Here is a 20,452-nt window from a genome sequence, read left to right on the forward strand (position 1 = left end):
CAAGTCAACTCGCAGTTCCCAGTCTGATGCCGATGAAAGTAGGCTGGATGTTGGAATTGACTGTGGTCGTGGCTTCTCTCCAGCTTTCACAAAGGGTACTACCCTCCGGCTTCGGGTGTGTATATTGTTAGCCACTGCAGTAGCTATGGTCTCAGCTACTGTCTTCAGCACCTGGTCATGGCGCCAGCGGTAGCGTCCACCTCCAAGGGCTGCTGGGCAGCTGCTAAGGATGTGCTCCAATGTGCCCCTTCCTGGGCATTGGGGACACGTTGAAAGGTCGCACTTCCCCCAGACGTATAAGTTAGCAGGGCTTGGTAGCACATCGTACACAGCTTGGACCATGAACTTGATACGCTGTGGCTCTGCCTTCCAGATGTCATTCCAGGTCAGCTTCCTCCCCAGCGCTCCTTCCCATCTTGCTGATGCTCCTTGCTGCTGCATGCTCACCATCCTGCTGGTCCTCACCTCCTCAACACCTGCCCGTACCTCCTCCAGGACAAGGTGGCGTCTGTCCTTTCCCTGGGCCCAGTGGAACCGTGGCTGTGGGAATAACCCCAGCCCTGCTCGTCCAACGGCCACCGTGCCCACCAAAGCCCTGTGCCTTAGACGAGATTCTGCCAGTTCTAGCCCCTCTTTAGCTCTGAACTTCCTGCCAGTCTTCACCACAATGCCTGCTGAAGCAACTCTGGAGTCGCTGGATTCTCGATAAACAAGTGCCTCTCTTGTACGAGAAACTCTAAATTCCTCCTCCAGGCTGCTGAAAGGAAGCTGGAGTTTGTTGCTTCTGCTGTATAATGCTGCACTAGTTAGACTGCGTGGCAGGCCTAGCCATCTTCGGAGGAAAGAGCTGATCTTTCTCTCCAGGGTCTCAACAGTGGACATAGTCACCTCGTACACTAACAGCGGCCAGAGGATGCGGGGCAGAATGCCATGTTGGTATAACCATGTATCGTACCAGTCTTGGGGAAAACCAGTGAGAATCCACTGTGAAACAGCACTGCGCAAATTCTCATGTGTTCCTAATGACAAGGGCAAGACTGGTAATCAAACTAGCCTCTCAGCAGGAGTGTTAGTGTAAAAGCAGGGCTTATTGACACAGATAATAAAGCTTGTTAGAATGCGTAACATAATTATTTAGCTGGGCCCAGAAGAGGTGAGAGCTCCCCTAGTGGCTACAGGAGTGCATTTTCCCCAAAGCAGGTATAATGGATGGTGGTCTTATTGCTTTTAGACCACAACTTGGGATAGAAGAACAAATCAAATTATTTTCCTCATTTAATATTCAGATTTTAATTGGGCTTAAATTTTAGAGCACAGTGTGTTCTAGGATGGTACGTTATGGATATTAGTCTCTACCACATTCTAACGCTATAAATCCGGACCTTTTCCTATGTTTGATTTGGTGGCTGCCAGGCGTTCTGAGTAGTATAGTGACTATGGTAGGCGTGTGATTCCCTAAGGAATTTTTTGTTCTGTTCTGTGTGGCAAATACATATAATGCTGACATTTTTCCTGGAAGATTTAGGATTTTTCATCCCGTGCCTTAAGGTATTTCTCTCCAGCTCTAGGGAGTCTCCCCCGAAAACACCAGTCACTCACTAGCCTTAGACTTATGCTTGCTGACTTATTCAACACCATGAAGGATTAACAGAAAAACAGAAACCTATTAAAAGGCTGCACCATATCATGATATGCAAATAAACATCCAGCATCATTGTTTCACAGGGAAGTACATTATTTATTGATAATTATAACACTAACCCTTACTTCTCAGCTTGACAAACATAAGGTGCGGTGTGTGAACATGTGAACTGGTTGAAATGCAAGTGTCTCACAGTCAATGCATAAGACTTGAGAGCCCTGACTTTACTTATAATGCCCACAACATGTTTATGATTCATAAATAAATCTGGCCAGCAAATCGGTCTTTCATTTTCCACAGAATAAAAAAAACGATAATGTTATCCCGCTGATAATTGCAGGTGCGTTTCACCCCCGGCACTGGCTGGAGACACAGGCAAAAGGCATACAATCTTATTGAGGTACAAAAATTATTACATCTACTCTGCACTTCTGCATAACTTCCATCATAGTGCCAGTTTTTGCGGTCAGTAAGTTTATTACTGTAAGCGCCTCCATAGTAGTGCCTCTGAGGAACTGAACCGGACTTCCGACGGTGTCTCTCACATGCACATCATACATATATATATACACTCACTCTCTCCGGGTCTTTCATATGATATGTGGTCAGCCACTATATGGGAGGGATATTCAGGCATAAATTAAGGGCATATTTACAAGCCGCACTAGTGTACCTATGTAACCGGTCATTCCCTGCCTATACTCTGCATTGTGTTTTGGGGTGTTATCAGGTGTGTGTGGGGTGCAGGAGGAAGGGATATTACAGACGCCGTTGTCGTTCCTGGATTTTATTGAACCTGTTGGGAACAATAAGGAAAGGGGTAAACTTCATATGCTCTGGCCCTCTCGCTCTCTCTGCACAAAGTAAAACAATGTATATACTTATGTATAGACGTGTTTTCTATCCCCTGCTTATGATGAATAATAAATCAAATATAATATATATGGGTCATAATTATACAATTGATTTACTAACTCGGGGGACCCTGCCACTAGATCCTCACCTCTTCCCACGTGTGCAATACACCAAAGGGAAGAGGAAATGAGGTCGGGACCCTTATGAAGGGGAAAAGACAGAGGGAGGGGCGATGCAGGACAAAAGCATCATGGGAAAGTTTAAAGGATATTGTACCCATCAGGTTAGACAGAAGAAGGAAAACAGAATCTTGTATAATTATAAATTAAAAGTAAAATAACAACCTGTTACACGTCACCTACACTTCAGACTTCATCCTCAAAATCAAAGCAGAATTAACACAAGCAACATGTTCCATCTCTTAAATCCAATCTAACATTTAAAAATAAAGTCTGTTTCAACTGGACTTTTATCTAAGAAAAACAAACATTTTATGTTCGAGTTGTTATAAAACTACTGAAACAAATAATTGGCTATACTGCAGTTCCGCTGTCTTGTTTGGCACCCTAAATTATGTCCTGCATTCTGTGGAAACAAATGAAGGCTGAGGAATGTTACGTAACACAGCTAGAATGCAAAAACTCTATCTGGTGTAATTCAGTGCATAAAACCAATGGTCTTAAGTGTGGTGTCTTCTTCGTAACACTCCCTGACTTTTCTATCCATGACCATGAGATAGGGTGGGCTGCTTTTCTTCCTTCCTTTGACTAGTATTCCTCCCTTTCCTCCCAGCCTTGGTTGGTGGGTCAGGCAGCATCACCTTCTTTTAATAGACCCAGGTGTCATTTATCTTGAAATTAGGTTCAAGTGCAGAAAATGATCTAGTCTTAGACAATCTCTGAATTACAGAGAAATCTGATTTATTCTGAAACTGTGAGAAATTGTTCATCTGTATTTTGCTGCATTGCTAATTGTTGATGTGTGTGCCCTCCTTGTGCAGTAAAGGGGAGATCACATGCAGAGCTGGTTTTCTGTAGTTTCTTAGCCTGAATTAAAATAAAATATTCTCTTCATATAGGAACCAAGTCTCTGGCTGGAAATTTCTACAAAAGCTCCATCTTCTTTTGCCGTATCAACACTTAAATGAGAAAAGCAGACAGGGACAGTATAGGTGACTGCAGTGACTGTCCTTCCATGCCATCCATATGTACAAGGGGTATGACCAGAGTACACATGTACAAAAAATTATATATCAAAAGCAAGTACCTTTGTTGAAACGTGGAGGTAATCGTTTATAGCATAACAATTCCATCCTAAAAAAAAGAATTTGTCTGTGTATTGCCTAGGAACTGCTACAATGTTAAAATGGTAAATCCCAACCAAATAGAGCAAAAACTGACACGTTATTTAAGAACTGAAAGAAGGAGAAAATTGAAAACTTTCTTCGAGGGATCAATAACATATATGTTTTGTTTCCCACGGTCCTGTTACTAATTCAAATCTTAAATCCTGTACTTTGATATTTTGGGCTGAATGTAATGACAGCAAACGTAACAGCTGCCTCAATGCAGGTGAAGGCAGCCCAGAGGGTCCAAGAGGTCAGTGGTCAATTACTGCATAGGGATCAAATCTGCAATCAGAAAATTACTGCATACATGCCTTTATATTACGGTCAAGCGGAGAGTCAGAGCAGTTTCCATAGAAACAACGTAAACAAACTTTACCGTTTGAAGCACAACAAACTCTGAGTGAAAATGGCGCAGAGGTGAGTAGCTTGTTAGCTCTCCAAAATGTCTTTGAATTCTTCAACTGATGTTGTGCTACTTTGATTATTTAGCCTTTTATACTATAATGACATAGTAAATGTCTATAATACAATAAAAAACATTACATTTTTTTTTAATATTACATATTTTTTAACGTCATTTAAAGTGCAGTGGTTTTTATTGCTACTGTGGTTGCTAATATTTAAATAATGACAGACTATTTGGTTAGTAAATTCATCTCAAACATGCTAGTTTAGTAGGGCTTCCCAACCTTTCGATGTCCGCGGATCGGTTTCCGTCGTAGAAAAGTGTCACGGATGGGTAAGACGGCGGTATAATTTGGGGGTTCCCTCGCCAAGCGGCGGGAGATTGACGGTGTATACGGACATGCGGGGCTAATGGCGTATTTCCGTACATCAATACGGGCAGCTTTCTTTCCAAAACGGCGCGATCCCCTAATAAACGGGACGGCTGGCTCCTCTACCCCCGGTTGTCTGCCGCCCGGTGCAATACTCCGCGCGGACGGTACCGGAACACCGACCGGAAGTTGGGACCCCCTACTGTACAGGGTGGTAGGTAAATTGTTAAAAAAAATTTGGGCCATTACTTTCGGAGTAGGCTAGATGCTTCTAAGTTCATCATTACATCTATTTACATTGTTACACAGGATTAACACTTTCAAATATTCTTAGCTTGGTTAGTGTTAACTCAGTGCTTGGTAGTATTCATCTGGGTATTCATTTGATGTGGAGTACAGTTGTTTCGTATTTGATTCTAGTTATAATTTGGTGACATTACTGTTTAATATGCTATTGCACTTACAGTATCGTGCATTTTACAGTAGATTTTTTTGCAATCTTGCTCGCTGTTTCTTTTATTCTTTCTTTTTTATATATGTGAACCCTGTAATTATTTATTATAATAATTATAACAATTGTATTTTCTGTATGGTTGAAGAATTTCCAGCTCTTTATTTATTTTATTATCTCTCTTAAGTGCTGGTTAATCTCTCATTTATTCCCCAGAGAGCGAATTGAGAGAGCTGATCGATGGACCAACACCCAACACTGGGAAGCCTGGAACCTGTGGGATGAAGTGATCAACTGGGGAGAAGGTGTGGAGGAGTTCTCACCAGTGACACTCCCCACTGTCCAGGCTGGGGGGGTTAAGGGGGGATTGGGGGGGTCTACTGATTTGGGTAAGGGAGGGGAGAGTGTGGGAAAGGATGGACTGCTAGCCAGCACTAGTATTTCATCTCAAAGTCTTCAGAGTAATTACGGCCTTTCATCTGAAGACTGGGAAATTTATAAAACTTGCTACCTTAACAAAAAAAAGAAAGTCAGGAAGGACCGGACAAGCCGGGGGGAGGGTGAGGTAAGGGGGCAGAGTAGTGAGGAATATGTGGAGGTACCAGAGTGGGGAACATTTGAGGGGAAGGCCTCCAGGGTTGTGATGGAGGGGACAGAGGCTGGTATTAGTATGATGGATATGCTAAATGGAGGTGAGGAGAATGTATGTGAGGTGGGAGTGAATGTGGAGGAGGTTAAGGGAGGAGGAGGGAAAAGTACAGGGAATGCTGTGGAATATGTGGTGTCACAAGTAGGCAGAACTTGGCTAGAACCCATCCAGGAGGAAGACCTTGAGGAAGATGAAGAAAGAGATGAGGAGCTTCAGGAAGCAGAAGACACTGATGCTGCCACAGTGGACAGTTGGCAGTGCATGGCGGCATATGTAGCCAGAATATGGCTGCAGACTTTACAGGAAGATGGACCTGAGGAAAATGAAGAAGCTGATGTGGTATTCCAGCAGGCAGAAGATGCTGATGCTACCACACTGGTCAGGTTTCAGTGTATGGTGGCATCTGAAGACAGATCACAGCTACTGACTATACCAGAAGAAGGACCTGAGGAAGAGGACGAAACTGAAGTGATGAAGACAGATAAAACAAAAGAAGATGCTGATGCTGCCGAGAAGATCTACAGTGAAGAAGAAGTATCATTCCATGTGAATGCCGAAGATCTTTCTGAAGATGCTACTGAGAAGAGCCACAAGAAGAAGAAGAAGAAGATGAAGTGGTGCTTCTTCTGCTGTCCCCTGCCCTTCAGAAGAAGTAGCAAGAGGCAGTAATTATATGGTTGTGAATTCAGGTTTACAAATGACTTAAAGCAGTAATATAACTGCATTATTGACACCTTCACAATGCACTGTAATGCATCCATAAATATATTATAGACATGGGTATAAATATTGAAGAAAAAAAAGCATAACACATTATAGCCATGTTTATTATGGATTAATGGCCGATATAATGTATTATGAAGATATTTATTGTGTATATATAGATCAGAGCATTCATAATGCATTATCAAGATAGCTATAATGTGTTATGCCTTTGTATAAGTATTTACAGCCGTGTTTTTAATACTTTTATAAATGATTTATAAGGCATTAATTGGGTATGTATAATGCAGTTCTATGACTGCTTTAAGTAAAGTTAAGTAAAGTGTTTATTTTCTTTTTCTTAGAATACCTGTGTTAGAGCCCTGCATTGGGACTGGGATCCCGCGGGACCCAACGGAAAGTGATACTGTTTAAGTGTTAATGTAGCTATAAGATACGATAGGATAAGATATGCTGAGTTAAAATATAAGATAGGCTAAGACGAAATATATTAATATAAGCTAAGTTGAAATATAATAAGATAGGTTAAGTTAAGATATGACAAGATAGGCTAAGATAAAATATGATAGGCTAAGTTAACATATGATAAGGTAGGCTATGTTAAGATAAGAGATTTGCAATAAAACATATTTACTTTTCAAACTGTGTCTTTGTCATCTTTTCAGTGTTGTGTCTGTCTTTGTTTGATAATTTCGAATCGTTAATTTATATCTGAGACTCTCCTAAATGTCAATAAGCAGAGACGGAGGAATGGGAGGAAGGTACAGTTAAGTATAAATGATAAAGTATCAAAATCACAGTGTTGCCTTATTTTGACGCAGAGAAAGTAATTTCAGTGTTACTACCACATATGAGTTAATGGCTGCAAATGTTGGTGTTACAAGTGCTGGTAAATAACGCGGCGTAAGTTTAACTCCGGTGTGTTTCTGAAAAACGCACCGCCTTCTGCCTGCTGTCATTCGGCGAACGTGTAGGAGGCTATTCTAGTAACAGGTAAAGTTGTCATTTAACGTAATGCTAACGTGCATTACCAGTTAGTAAGTGTTTTACTATATCACACACCTTACGTCCTTTATAGTTTTAGTCCGGTGCACTCTGTATCCATGCTAACTAGCTAGCTAATGTTAACATGATGCAGTACAGTCTTCCAGCTTGGGGATTCCCACCCCTGTCCGCGGCCAGTATTCCGCAGGGGGGTTTGCGGAGGTGTTGGTTGCAAATGCAAACGATCCCTTCATGTTCATGTGTTGTGTTCTAATGTGTAAATAAAAGATAACTATCAAATTCAATGTTTATGTCCTATTATACTAGATAAGACTGTAAAATAGTTTGCCCTGCATATGGATGCCATGCAGTCAGAGTATGATCAAGATAGGCTGTGAGTGTGGAAAAAAGACAAATGTAACAGTATTTGAGGGATGGAGGGATGAGAAGAGTGGGATGGAGGGAAATGTAAGGAGAAGGAGGTTCCTCGGAGCTCCGAGATGTGTTTGGCTGTAATAAATCTGGAATATAGCTATATGACATAGTTTTTGATAACACCAGCATTTATTTTTTAGGTTTGTCGATCTCCGTCAAAACAATTAGAACGAGTCCATTATGTAACTGGAACCCCTTTCACATGTAAACACAGTGACACGCTACAGCGTTGGTTTGTTGTCTGAGGCTATGATACTGATTATAAACACATTCTCAAATTTCACTGCACCAATCATAGCATATGCAGGCAGAAAAATCATAGCAAAAAACATTCAGCATTAGACTCTAAAACCGTCTGTAATGTCTGTGTTTATCCAGTGGACCATAAATTAAAATAAGCTTTCCTATTTCAGTTTCTTTTAGATGTTATAAAGTAATAAATAAAGAATCATAATAATTAAACCATGTATTACTGACTATCAGACAACTTCAACAAGTTACCACATGGATGCAAAATCAAAGATATTCATTTGCGCCTGGCACTAACCATGTACTCCTTCACAGTACTAAGCCATAGAAAGGGCCCCAATGAAACCCCTGCATTCCTGCATCGCAGATACTCTAATCTCAGCATTTATAAGATTATATTTGTACTACCTGCCAATTTTTATATTAGATGAGACTAAAAATTGAGAAATATCTATATGCAGAAGTAGTTTTTCCTGATAAGAAGGATAATATCAAGACTAATACAGTACAGTCATAACCAGTTTCAGGGATTCTATGCATTGCTACACAGAGACAAGTCCAGATATTGAGCCCAAGGCTAAAATTGTGGTTTACTTACAAGTGCACTTTGCTGGGCAGTGGGGGTGTTTGTCCTTCTCTGCTCACATTTTCCCCTCTTATCCTGTCTTCTCCTCCGCAGCCCTTCCTCCTTCTCTCTGTTGCTCCTATATTCCCTCCCCTCCAGTCATCTATGTTCTCCTTCCTCTGCGGTCTCTCCTCTTCTCCCATTCTTCAGTTATACTGTCTTCTCCGCTCTCCCTGTATCCCTCCTGTCTTCTGGTCCTGTCTTCTTTTCTCCAGTCATCCCCTGCTTCTCAGTCATCTCTGCATCTTTTCTCTCATTTGTTTGCTTATTCTTTGATTGTTTGTGTTATTCGTTAACCCACCACCCCATGCTGGATGAGTCTTGATGTTTTTTGAAGTTTTTTTAAAGTTAGGCTTCTTCCTTTGTTTTTGTGCCATATCTTCTGCCCTCTTCTGGTTGCGGCAGTACATGACACGGGTGGAAAATAGGGTTTTTTACAACACACACATCAAAACCAAAAGGATCAGGAAGGATCAGAATTCCCACTCTCCTTACCAACACCTCGAAAAGCCAGGCCTTGCCGTGCCAAGTACTTAACTTCAGAAGATTTTTCCTCACTTGCTGCTGCTCTTTCCAGCTCATCTGAAGGTTGAATATTAACAGGATTGATCTTCTGAATCCATGTCATCAGTGCTAATCTGTGGCACTGCCTGTCTTTATGTGCACTGAATTTCCCCAGTGCCTTTTCCAGTTTCACATGCCAGTCTTCACAAGAGCTGAATGTGTCTTTCATGCCAGTTTAGACATTTGTGTTACAAATTATTTTGCACAGTAGAAACAAAGAACCCCCCCTTAAGACGAGGGGGGGCTGTAATGGAGCCCAGTGTGATCTTTAAACCATTTCTCCTGAAAGCAGGGTCTCCTGTTTGATAGACGTGACATTTACATTTGGCTGATTTGGTGAAGGTCCAAGCTCCTCCCCCCTCCTCCCTAATACACCTTCATCTTCACCTGCCTGTCTGCTCTCTCTCTCTCTCTCTCTCTCTGTCATTGTGTCTGTCTCACACTCAGTCTCCCTGATTAAATGCTGTATCTGAAATACACACCACAAGCCAAACTAAGAAGCATATTAAACTAACATCAGGATCAGGCTGCTGTGACGTCATTATTCACTCTTAACCATCAATATTTGCTCCTTTTCTCACTCCCCTCCATGTCACCTGCATTTTCTGCCGTCAGCAGCCTCTTGCTGTCTCTCCCTCTTCATCTTTACTCTCAGCACAGCAGAATTTACATGAAAGCAGTTATCAGTAAACAAGTGGTGTTTCTTGGCATGATGCTCAGGAATGGATCTCTCAGGATTTGTTATCTGAATGGGAATGATTAATATATGAAGAACCCTTGACTCATATACTGTATACGTCTATCATCTGACTGGCACTAATTATCTCACTGTCTGTACTTTCCTGCTTTTCTGTGGTTGCCCAAAAACTCACGATTGTCACATTTCCTCTTCATGATGACAAGCTACTCACTGTGAATAAAAGCTGACTGTAATAAAACTACCTGCATTTAAATCATACATTATTGACACAAAATACCTTAAAGTATTACTTACTTACTTATTTTGCACAGTAGAGACAAAGAACCCCCTTGGGGGGGGGGGGGGGTGGGGGGGGCAAATTGAAAGTGATGTGGAAAATCGCCTCTTACCACTGAAAGACATGGGGATGGGTGGTGCTAATAATGGTACTGCAGCTAGCCAGTAGGGGGCGCTTGACATTTAGGGTTTTCACCTATTAGAGATGTTATGGTCTCCTTGTTTTTTGCAGTCAATGCTTTGATCACAGAATAAATATTAAAGAAGTGAGCACTTCTCTCATGCTTTAGTAAGATTAGTAACACACTGCTTCAGATTTCAGTGACCTGATCTCTGCTTGCAAAGAGCCTGAGATGGACCTCAAAGGTTTAAATATACATTTGCTGATAAATGAAATGCTATGTGGCCCAGTGGGTGGCGCTGTCTGGGGATTTGAACCCCCATTACTGCATGTTCGTACCTTGTTTGTGCTGGTTTGCCTGCTGTTTCTGCTGCAGGTGAAAAAGCATACAGGTAGCTGAACCGCTGTCTCTAAACAAGCCATTGTGGGTGCAGGTCATAAGGCGATTTCCTACTGCACGAACTTGGCCCAATTGAAGGTCTTAGGAGGTAGTTCCTGAACCATTTTTTAGTTCCAAAAAGAACATACTTTTTTCTCGACCAAGACTTACTGGGTGGGGCTTATAGTGATAAACTTTTCCTATTGGTTGACCACAAGCCCCAGCGCCAACTTGAAATTTTCATGGAAATGCAGGAAAAGAGAAGTGGAGCAAAAATTGAGCAGATGTAATTTTTTGTAGCTCAGTTACACTAAAGGCTTCAATGAGTAACTTTTTTGCTTCTGTCCCCATAGTTCTGCATCTGAAAATGCGATTGATAACGATTAGCGTAATGAAGAAGTGTATATTATGGACACTGGACTGGAGCATTATCAGATAACCTCTCAGTTATCCTTGTGTGAGAAATATACACAGTCACATATTGAGATTATATTAGATGATGTGGTCTTGAGAGTGGGGCGGCATGGTGGTGCAGTGTTGCCTCACACCTTTGGGACCCGGGTTCGAGTCTCCGCCTGGGTCACATGTGTGCAGAGTTTGCATGTTCTCCCCATGTCGTCGTGGGGTTTCCTCCGGGTACTCCGGTTTCCCCCCCACAGTCCAAAAATATGCTGAGGCTAATTGGACTTGCTAAATTGCCTGTAGGTGTGCATGTGTGAATGCATGTTGTGTGAGTGTGCCCTGCGATGGGCTGGTCCCACATCCTGGGTTGTTCCCTGCCTCGTGCCCATTGCTTCCGGGATAGGCTCCGGACCCCCCACGACCCAGTAGGATAAGCGGTTTGGAAAATGGATGGATAATAATAATAACAAATAATGATGATAATAATAATTGCACTATGTCCAATGACTGCCAGTTACTGTAAACAGTAAAGTACACGTAACTGGACATGTCTGTATTATTTTGGTTTATACTTATTAATCCATTAATTCTAACTTTTGTACTTTAAATGGACAGAGTACACTTATTATTATTAGGAAAAGTATTGTGAGGGAACGCAAAACTATTGAGAGGAAACACAAAACAATTAAAAATATATTTTCTCACCCTGACATCTAAGGGACTCCATATACTGCAGATGATCTATAGAAAAAAATCACAAATACATCACTATCAACAAATATGTGGTTTTATTTATGATGTATGAAATCAAAATTATTGGGATGCAAAAGAAAATGGCTCTTCGCAATTTTCTTTTAAACCGTAATCATAGGCTAATTGATTAAACATAAGTATTGATTTTATTTTGAAACACCACTTTGTTATGGAAGGCCATTTGGGACTTAACGTCTACTTTGACGCCCATGTCAACACGTCAAACAAATTATGTCTTAACACGTATATTATTTACGTGTTAAGCCATTCGGACATCTTAACACGTCTTAAAACTGCATGTTAATGTGGCCAATTTGAACCTCTAAAGACGTTTGTACCTTTAATGCATCTATGCTATTGGTTGGCATAAACGTACACACCCCTTTTGACGTAAGGGCTATACGTATGCAGTACATGCCCTGTACGTTGTAGTCATGTGGTCTCTACGTTCAGCCATGTGAGTCCTACGTTGTTAATACGTATAGGCAACATATGTATTACGTGTCAAACGTGACTGTGATGTTGTTTTCAGCACAGTCCATTTGTTGGAGGGGTGAATCACGGGTTTATTTAAACTGGCAGAACAGTTATCTTTAAATCTTTACAAAGTATAACTGGCAGTTTTAACATTTAATGAAACTGGAGCAAAAATGGTAAATCTGGCTAATACTGATTTAATTGCATTTCCACAGAATGCAGGACATAATTTAGGGTGCCAAACAAGACAGCGGAACTGCAGTATAGCCAATTATTTGTTTCAGTAGTTTTATAACAACTCGAACATAAAATGTTTGTTTTTCTTAGATAAAAGTCCAGTTGAAACAGACTTTATTTTTAAAAGTTAGATTGGATTTAAGAGATGGAACATGTTGCTTGTGTTAATACTGCTTTGGTTTTGAGGATGAAGTCTGAAGTGTAGGTGACGTGTAACAGGTTGTTATTTTACTTTTAATTTATAATTATACAAGATTCTGTTTTCCTTCTTCTGTCTAACCTGATGGGTACAATATCCTTTAAACTTTCCCATGATGCTTTTGTCCTGCATCGCCCCTCCCTCTGTCTTTTCCCCTTCATAAGGGTCCCGACCTCATTTCCTCTTCCCTTTGGTGTATTGCACACGTGGGAAGAGGTGAGGATCTAGTGGCAGGGTCCCCCGAGTTAGTAAATCAATTGTATAATTATGACCCATATATTATATATTATATTTGATTTATTATTCATCATAAGCAGGGGATAGAAAACACGTCTATACATAAGTATATACATTGTTTTACTTTGTGCAGAGAGAGCGAGAGGGCCAGAGCATATGAAGTTTACCCCTTTCCTTATTGTTCCCAACAGTTTCAATAAAATCCAGGAATGACAACGTCGTCTGTAATATCCCTTCCTCCTGCACCCCACACACACCTGATAACACCCCAAAACACAATGCAGAGTATAGGCAGGGAATGACCGGTTACATAGGTACACTAGTGCGGCTTGTAAATATGCCCTTAATTTATGCCTGAATATGCCTCCCATATAGTGGCTGACCACATATCATGTGAAAGACCCGGAGAGAGTGAGTGTATATATATATATATATATATATATATATATATATATATATATATATGTATGATGTGCATGTGAGAGACACCATCGGAAGTCTGGTTCAGTTCCTCAGAGGCACTACTATGGAGGCGCTTACAGTAATAAACTTGCTGACCGCAAAAACTGGCACTATGATGGAAGTTACGCAGAAGTGCAGAGTAGATGGAATAATTTTTGTACCTCAATAAGATTGTATGCCTTTTGCCTGTGTCTCCAGCCAGTGCCGGGGGTGAAACGCGCCTGCAATTATCAGCGGGATAACATTATCGTTTTTTTTATTCTGTGGAAAATGAAAGACCGATTTGCTGGCCAGATTTATTTATGAAACATAAACATGTTGTGGGCTATATCAGTAAAGTCAGGGCTCTCAAGTCTTATGCATTGACTGTGAGGCACTTGCATTTCAACCAGTTCACATGTTCACACACCACACCTTATGTTTGTCAAGCTGAGAAGTAAGGGTTAGGGTTATAATTATCAATAAATAATGTACTTCCCTGTGAAACAATGATGCTGGATGTTTATTTGCATATCATGATATGGTGCAGCCTTTTAATAGGTTTCTGTTTTTCTGTTAATCCATTCATGGTGTTGAATAAGTCAGCAAGCATAAGTCTAAGGCTAGTGAGTGACTGGTGTTTTCGGGGGAGACTCCCTAGAGCTGGAGAGAAATACCTTAAGGCACGGGATGAAAAATCCCAAATCTTCCAGGAAAAATGTCAGCACTATATGTATTTGCCACACAGAACAGAACAAAAAATTCCTTAGGGAATCACACGCCTACCATAGTCACTATACTACTCAGAACGCCTGGCAGCCACCAAATCAAACATAGGAAAAGGTCCGGATTTATAGCGTTAGAATGTGGTAGAAACTAATATCCATAACGTACCATCCTAGAACACACTGTGTTCTAAAATTTAAGCCCAATTAAAATCTGAATATTAAATGAGGAAAATAATTTGATTTGTTCTTCTATCTTAAGTTGTGGTCTAAAAGCAGTAAGACCACCAACCATTATACCTGCTTTGGGGAAAATGCACTCCTGTAGCCACTAGGGGAGCTCTCACCTCTTCTGGGCCCAGCTAAATAATTATGTTACGCATTCTAACAAGCTTTATTATCTGTGTCAATAAGCCCTGCTTTTACACTAACACTCCTGCTGAGAGGCTAGTTTGATTACCAGTCTTGCCCTTGTCATTAGGAACACATGAGTATTTGTGCAGTGCTGTTTCACAGTGGATTCTCACTGGTTTTCCCCAAGACTGGTACGATACATTTTATTTAGTTTCATACCACAGGTTATTGCAAGAGGGATCAATTGGTTTACTTTCATACTGGTGCAAGGAAACTATTATTATGATGGTGGGTTATCAAACACAGTAGCTGGCTACCTCAGACATAAGACGCCCATTATGTACCCGTGTATCACCTATATGGGCTTGGAATCTGTATATCAATTGAAATAATTACTCATAGCCCAGATAGCATCATATTATTGTTTCAGCATTGAAGTATAGTTAAATGCATTGAATTATGGTCAGTGTTAAATTATCAGCATTGAAACTGAATTGATTTTTGGTCATTTTTTCAATATTGAAAAATTAATGGTGGCGAAACCTTGATATAAAGCGACTTTTTCAACATTGAAAATAAGATGCTGAGTTAACATCAATATTATTGAAAATAAAAATGGAAAAATTAATTCATGGGTGGCGGCATGATGGTGCAGTGGTCAGCACTGTTGCCTCACACCTCTGGGACCCGGGTTTGAGTCTCTGCCTGGGTAGCATGTGTGGAGTTTGCATGTTCTCCCCATGTCGTCGTGGGGTTTCCTCCGGGTACTCTGGTTTCCCCCCACAGTCCAAAAACATGCTGAGGCTAATTGCAGTTGCTAAATTGCCCGTAGGTGTGTGTGTGAGAGTGACTGGTGTGTGAGTGTGCCCTGCAATGGGCTGGCCCCCCATCCTGGGTTGTTCCCTGCCTCATGCCCATTGCTTCCGGGATAGGCTCCGGACCCCCCGCGACCCAGTAGGATAAGCGGTTTGGAAAATGGATGGATGGATGATGACATAACTGGTCTGTGAACATTAGTGAGCATATGATGTAGGCTGTCCAGGAATGTAATAATGTGTGCAGTGTTACATGGGCCCAGGGTTGCATGATGGTGAACAGCACCGTTCTGACTTATAGCTGCGCACATAGTTATGTTACCACCACGCTGTCCTGGGACATTGATTATGGCACCGTGTCCAATAATGTTCCTGCCATGCCAACGCGTTCACTGTTTCTTTCAAAAGGGACTCTGTAAATGTGCTTCATCCTGATTCTGTTGCATGCCAGTACACGAGATAATGCAGAGATGCTCACATTGTTCATGTTTTGGGAGATGGTGTCATCCTCTGTTATACGCTGCTGTATTTCTCGTAGCCTAATGGATTTATTTGTGATCACCATATTAACTATATGGGTCTCTCGTTCTTCAGTGAACATTCTTCCTCTGCCCCCAGATTCTGGATGTCTAGCAGGTCTGTAGAGTACCCTTTTCAGTTTTTACCTGTACAGCATTGTTGTGTTTCTCATTAGAGTATAGTACTATTACAAAACGTACTGTGAAGTAACTGTACTAACCGATTCTCATTTGGAACCGTCCTTATGATGCCTGCTACAGCGTAGCGGCTCAGGTCAGACTGAACCCATTGGCCAGCTTCCCTCAGGGTCATTCCATGGTTGATCACATGATCCACTGTTGTAGCTCTGATGACATCAGTTATTCTATTTCTTCTTACCCTTCCTCCTTCCTCTTCACCTCCTCATCCTCTAAATTCACCTCCTAGTCTTCATCCTCTTCCTCGCCCTTCTCTAATTCTCACTCTTCTCAGTCTTCCTTCTCCCTCCATTGTTCTCCACACTGAAAGCTTACTGTACCTGTGGCTTATTTATAGCGCTCATGCTGATTGCAAAGTGAACTAATTATCTAAAACCGTTTTCACATGTGACAGTGTGGCCAGACAGCTGGCAAAGTAGTGTAATCAATAGCTATAAATGTGTATAGTTTTACTAGGAGTGTGTTGATCATTTAGAAATTGTGTGTAAAACAGTGAGTTGTGTTTACAGTTCCGCAAAAAGAGTGCTGTGCAGTGGATTGTATTTACACATTTGCAAATTGTGTGTTACAAAAGTGCAAACTGAGTGCAAAACAGTGAGTAATTTTGCTATAACTATTAATAGTTTTATAAGAATCATTGTTAGTGTTTAAGTATTCAGAAAAACTGTAAAAAAATTAAACGGGGGTGACTGTCCATTAAGCTAATCTGCAATCCTATTACACATAGCATGACACAGTACTGTTTTTGACTTTTTCTTTAAATCCACCGCGATTGTGATGAATGGGGCAAGAGAACAAAAACCACAGAAATGGCTCTTTGCATGCTAGCCAATGACTACGCGAGATGGTATAGTCTCTGGTTTTACTAGAGAAGGCTTGGAGGAAAATGCTATGGAAAACTGATTATTTTGTGTCTCATGCCTGGGCTCTCTAGGAAAAGCATAGAGACCATATGTATCTCTACAATTGTGGAGATTTCTGTGGGGTGCACATATATAGTATATATTAAATTTATATTATATAGATTATATCTAAGCATCATTCATACTCAAGTGAGAAGACAGTTATAAATCCATGTTAAGAAAAGGTTTCTGTGTCGGAAAGGTACAGAAAGAGCCTAACGCAGGTTTACAGGAAACAATCATGTGGTGTAGAACACAAGGACATGGACAGAGAAAGGCAATGGCACAACCCCTCAATATGATCAATTCATCTACTCTGTGTCGTCCTCCCAGCTGTCAAAGTAATTGTCAGCAAATGATGTACTTGACACGTACATTATTTACGTGTCAAGCCGTTCGGACGTTTTAACACGTCATGTCCAGTTACCTGTACTTTACTGTTTACAGTAACTGGCAGTCATTGGACATAGTGCAATTATTATTATCATCATTATTTGTTATTATTATTATCCATCCATTTTCCAAACCGCTTATCCTACTGGGTCGTGGGGGGTCCGGAGCCTATCCCGGAAGCAATGGGCACGAGGCAGGGAACAACCCAGGATGTGGGACCAGCCCATCGCAGGGCACACTCACACACCATGCATTCACATATGCACACCTACAGGCAATTTAGCAAGTCCAATTAGGCTCAGCATGTATTTGGACTGTGGGGGGAAACCGGAGTACCCGGAGGAAACCCCACAACGACATGGGGAGAACATGCAAACTCTGCACACATGTGACCCAGGCGGAGACTCGAACCCGGGTCCCAGAGGTGTGAGGCAACACTGCACCACCATGCCGCCCCACTCTCAAGACCACATCATCTAATATAATCTCAATATGTGACTGTGTATATTTCTCACACAAGGATAACTGAGAGGTTATCTGATAATGCTCCAGTCCAGTGTCCATAATATACACTTCTTCATTATGCTAATCGTTATCAATCGCATTTTCAGATGCAGAACTATGGGGACAGAAGCAAAAAAGTTACTCATTGATGCCTTTAGTATAACTGAGCTACAAAAAATTACATCTGCTCAATTTTTGCTCCACTTCTCTTTTCCTGCATTTCCATGAAACTTTCAAGTTGGCGCTGGGGCTTGTGGTCAACCAATAGGAAAAGTTTATCACTATAAGCCCCACCCAGTAAGTCTTGGTCGAGAAAAAAGTATGTTCTTTTTGGAACTAAAAAATGGTTCAGGAACTACCTCCTAAGACCTTCAATTGGGCCAAGTTCGTGCAGTAGGAAATCGCCTTATGACCTGCACCCACAATGGCTTGTTTAGAGACACCGGTTCAGCTGCCTGTATGCTTTTTCACCTGCGGCAGAAACAGCAGGCAAACCAGCACAAACAAGGTACGAACATGCAGTAATGGGGGTTCAAATCCCCAGACAGCGCCACCCACTGGGCCACATAGCATTTAATTTATCTGCAAATGTATATTTAAACCTTTGAGGTCCATCTCAGGCTCTTTGCAAGCAGAGATCAGGTCACTGAAATCTGAAGCAGTGTGTTACTAATCTTACTAAAGCATGACAGAAGTGCTCACTTCTTTAACATTTATTCTGTGATCAAAGCATTGACTGCAGAAAACAAGGAGACCATAACATCTATAAAAGGTGAAAACACCAAATGTCAAGCGCCCCCCCCCCCCCTTAAAGGGGGTTCTTTGTTTCTACTATGCAAAATAAGTAAGTAAACTTTAAGGTATTTTGTGTCATTAATGTATGATTTAAATGCAGGTAGTTTTTTTACAGTCAGGATCCTTATGGAGAATCTCTATTAATCCATTTAAAACCTAAAACTGGCTAGATCAAAAGTGTTTGGGCAGTTTGCAAATCCTAAAGATTATTTACAAGGTAATAAAACCGTTATATAAATGTGAATACGTGTGTAAACTTGTCTCGAAATGAAAATCTCACGCCAACCAGCTGACCAAAGTTGGCAACCCTGCGTAAGTCGGCCCTTTATTTTATATGCAAACATGATCATATGCAGGGGGCACATAACTGGTATGAAAGTACTTATTCGCTTTTTAAACTGATACGCGCGGTAATGTCTTGTAGCAGCGCAAATACGTGTTTATTTTATGTACATTCGCAATGTTATGACAAGAAATCATTGTGCATTTTAGCCTTCATGCCGCAGACGAAGTACAAATTAGCCACATAAATGTTAAGATGCAGGGTAATTTCTTTTCATAACAACGTGAATGCACATAAAATAAATGGTACGCATTTGCGCTGCTACAACAAGGAGTTGCCGCGAGTGTACAGGGAATGCGTACTTGCGCACCATGCAGTTATGTGATCCTGATCATATGTATAGTATATTGTACAATAAATGCTATGACATTTAAGTTGTATTGTTGGATCTTTTTTAATCATAATTTTCTTCATTCATTCCTGCCGACAGTTGGGGCAGAGACTGTCATATGCTCTGGGTAACACTCACAGCCAGACGCGGCCTAACAGTAAAACATTTAGAAATGTGACAAAAGGTCTTCTGTTTGTCCATTTATTCCTACATAGAGTTTTAATCCCGTTTACATGAAAAGCTGTACTTTTTGTGTCCCTGACAATTCCAAATTTCTTTTTGCAGCAAACTGACAAACAGAATAAGTCCAGGACAATGGAAAATACTTGAAAAACATGGTAAAGTGGATTTCAGCATTTTCTGTCGTCACATTTGTATTAGAATTGTAACAAATGTCTTCGTTAGTACTATATTGTATTTCGCAGGATGTTCCTTGACAGATTGGTTCTGTGGACTGTGGTGCGTTCATGTTGATTGTTGTCACGTCACGGATCGGGGAAGCAGGAGCAGGAAGACGGAGAATCGGGAAACAAAGGATTTATTGGGGAAACCAGCTAGGAACACGGGGCAATAGAAGTAGCGACTTAAATGACATGATTGGGGAAACATATTTTGAAGCGGAGTTAAATACATAGGACTAATGAAAACAACTGGAAACAGCGAATGACATCGGGGTTCCACACGAGGTTAACGAGGGGGCGTGGCACACGGGAGGAGCGGACAAGCGGCGCATGACAATTGTAAGACAGACCATTTTGAATTGTTGGACTTGTAATACAGAGAATGTATTGAAGTATTCCCCCCTCCCCTCCCTTTTATCAGTATGCACTCTGCATGGCCTTGGTGTGTCTTGAGTATTACAAAATGCACCATGAACTGTCTATATTATATGTCTATATTATATTTTTATTTTAAGTCATAATATGTGAATTTGATCTGTTGTTTTTCAGTGAGTTGCAGGGATTTGACAAAAACATCCTTTTAGAAATGCGTGAGGAAGTAAGTTCTTTTTGACAAGTAGTGTATCTGTCAGGTTTGTGACACAACAGAG

At 41.1% G+C, this 20,452-nt stretch overlaps 1 protein-coding gene and 1 pseudogene across 1 annotated transcript in view; one reads left to right on the top strand and one right to left on the bottom strand.

Annotated features, from left to right (window-relative positions):
• Positions 1–20,452, bottom strand: part of LOC125723049 (cytohesin-2-like) — a 260,972-nt pseudogene that overhangs the window by 84,641 nt on the left and 155,879 nt on the right.
• The window catches only part of LOC125723076 (uncharacterized), a 200,622-nt gene that overhangs the window by 53,714 nt on the left and 126,456 nt on the right, over positions 1–20,452 (top strand). The window contains exon 2 of the mRNA XM_048999522.1: positions 5,632–6,719. Coding sequence (XP_048855479.1) covers positions 5,716–6,390 — 675 coding nt within the window. The 5' untranslated portion in view covers positions 5,632–5,715 and the 3' untranslated portion in view covers positions 6,391–6,719. The remainder of the gene's footprint in view (positions 1–5,631; positions 6,720–20,452) is intronic.

This window comes from Brienomyrus brachyistius, unplaced genomic scaffold, assembly GCF_023856365.1.
Source record: "Brienomyrus brachyistius isolate T26 unplaced genomic scaffold, BBRACH_0.4 scaffold45, whole genome shotgun sequence".
NCBI lineage: Eukaryota > Metazoa > Chordata > Actinopteri > Osteoglossiformes > Mormyridae > Brienomyrus > Brienomyrus brachyistius.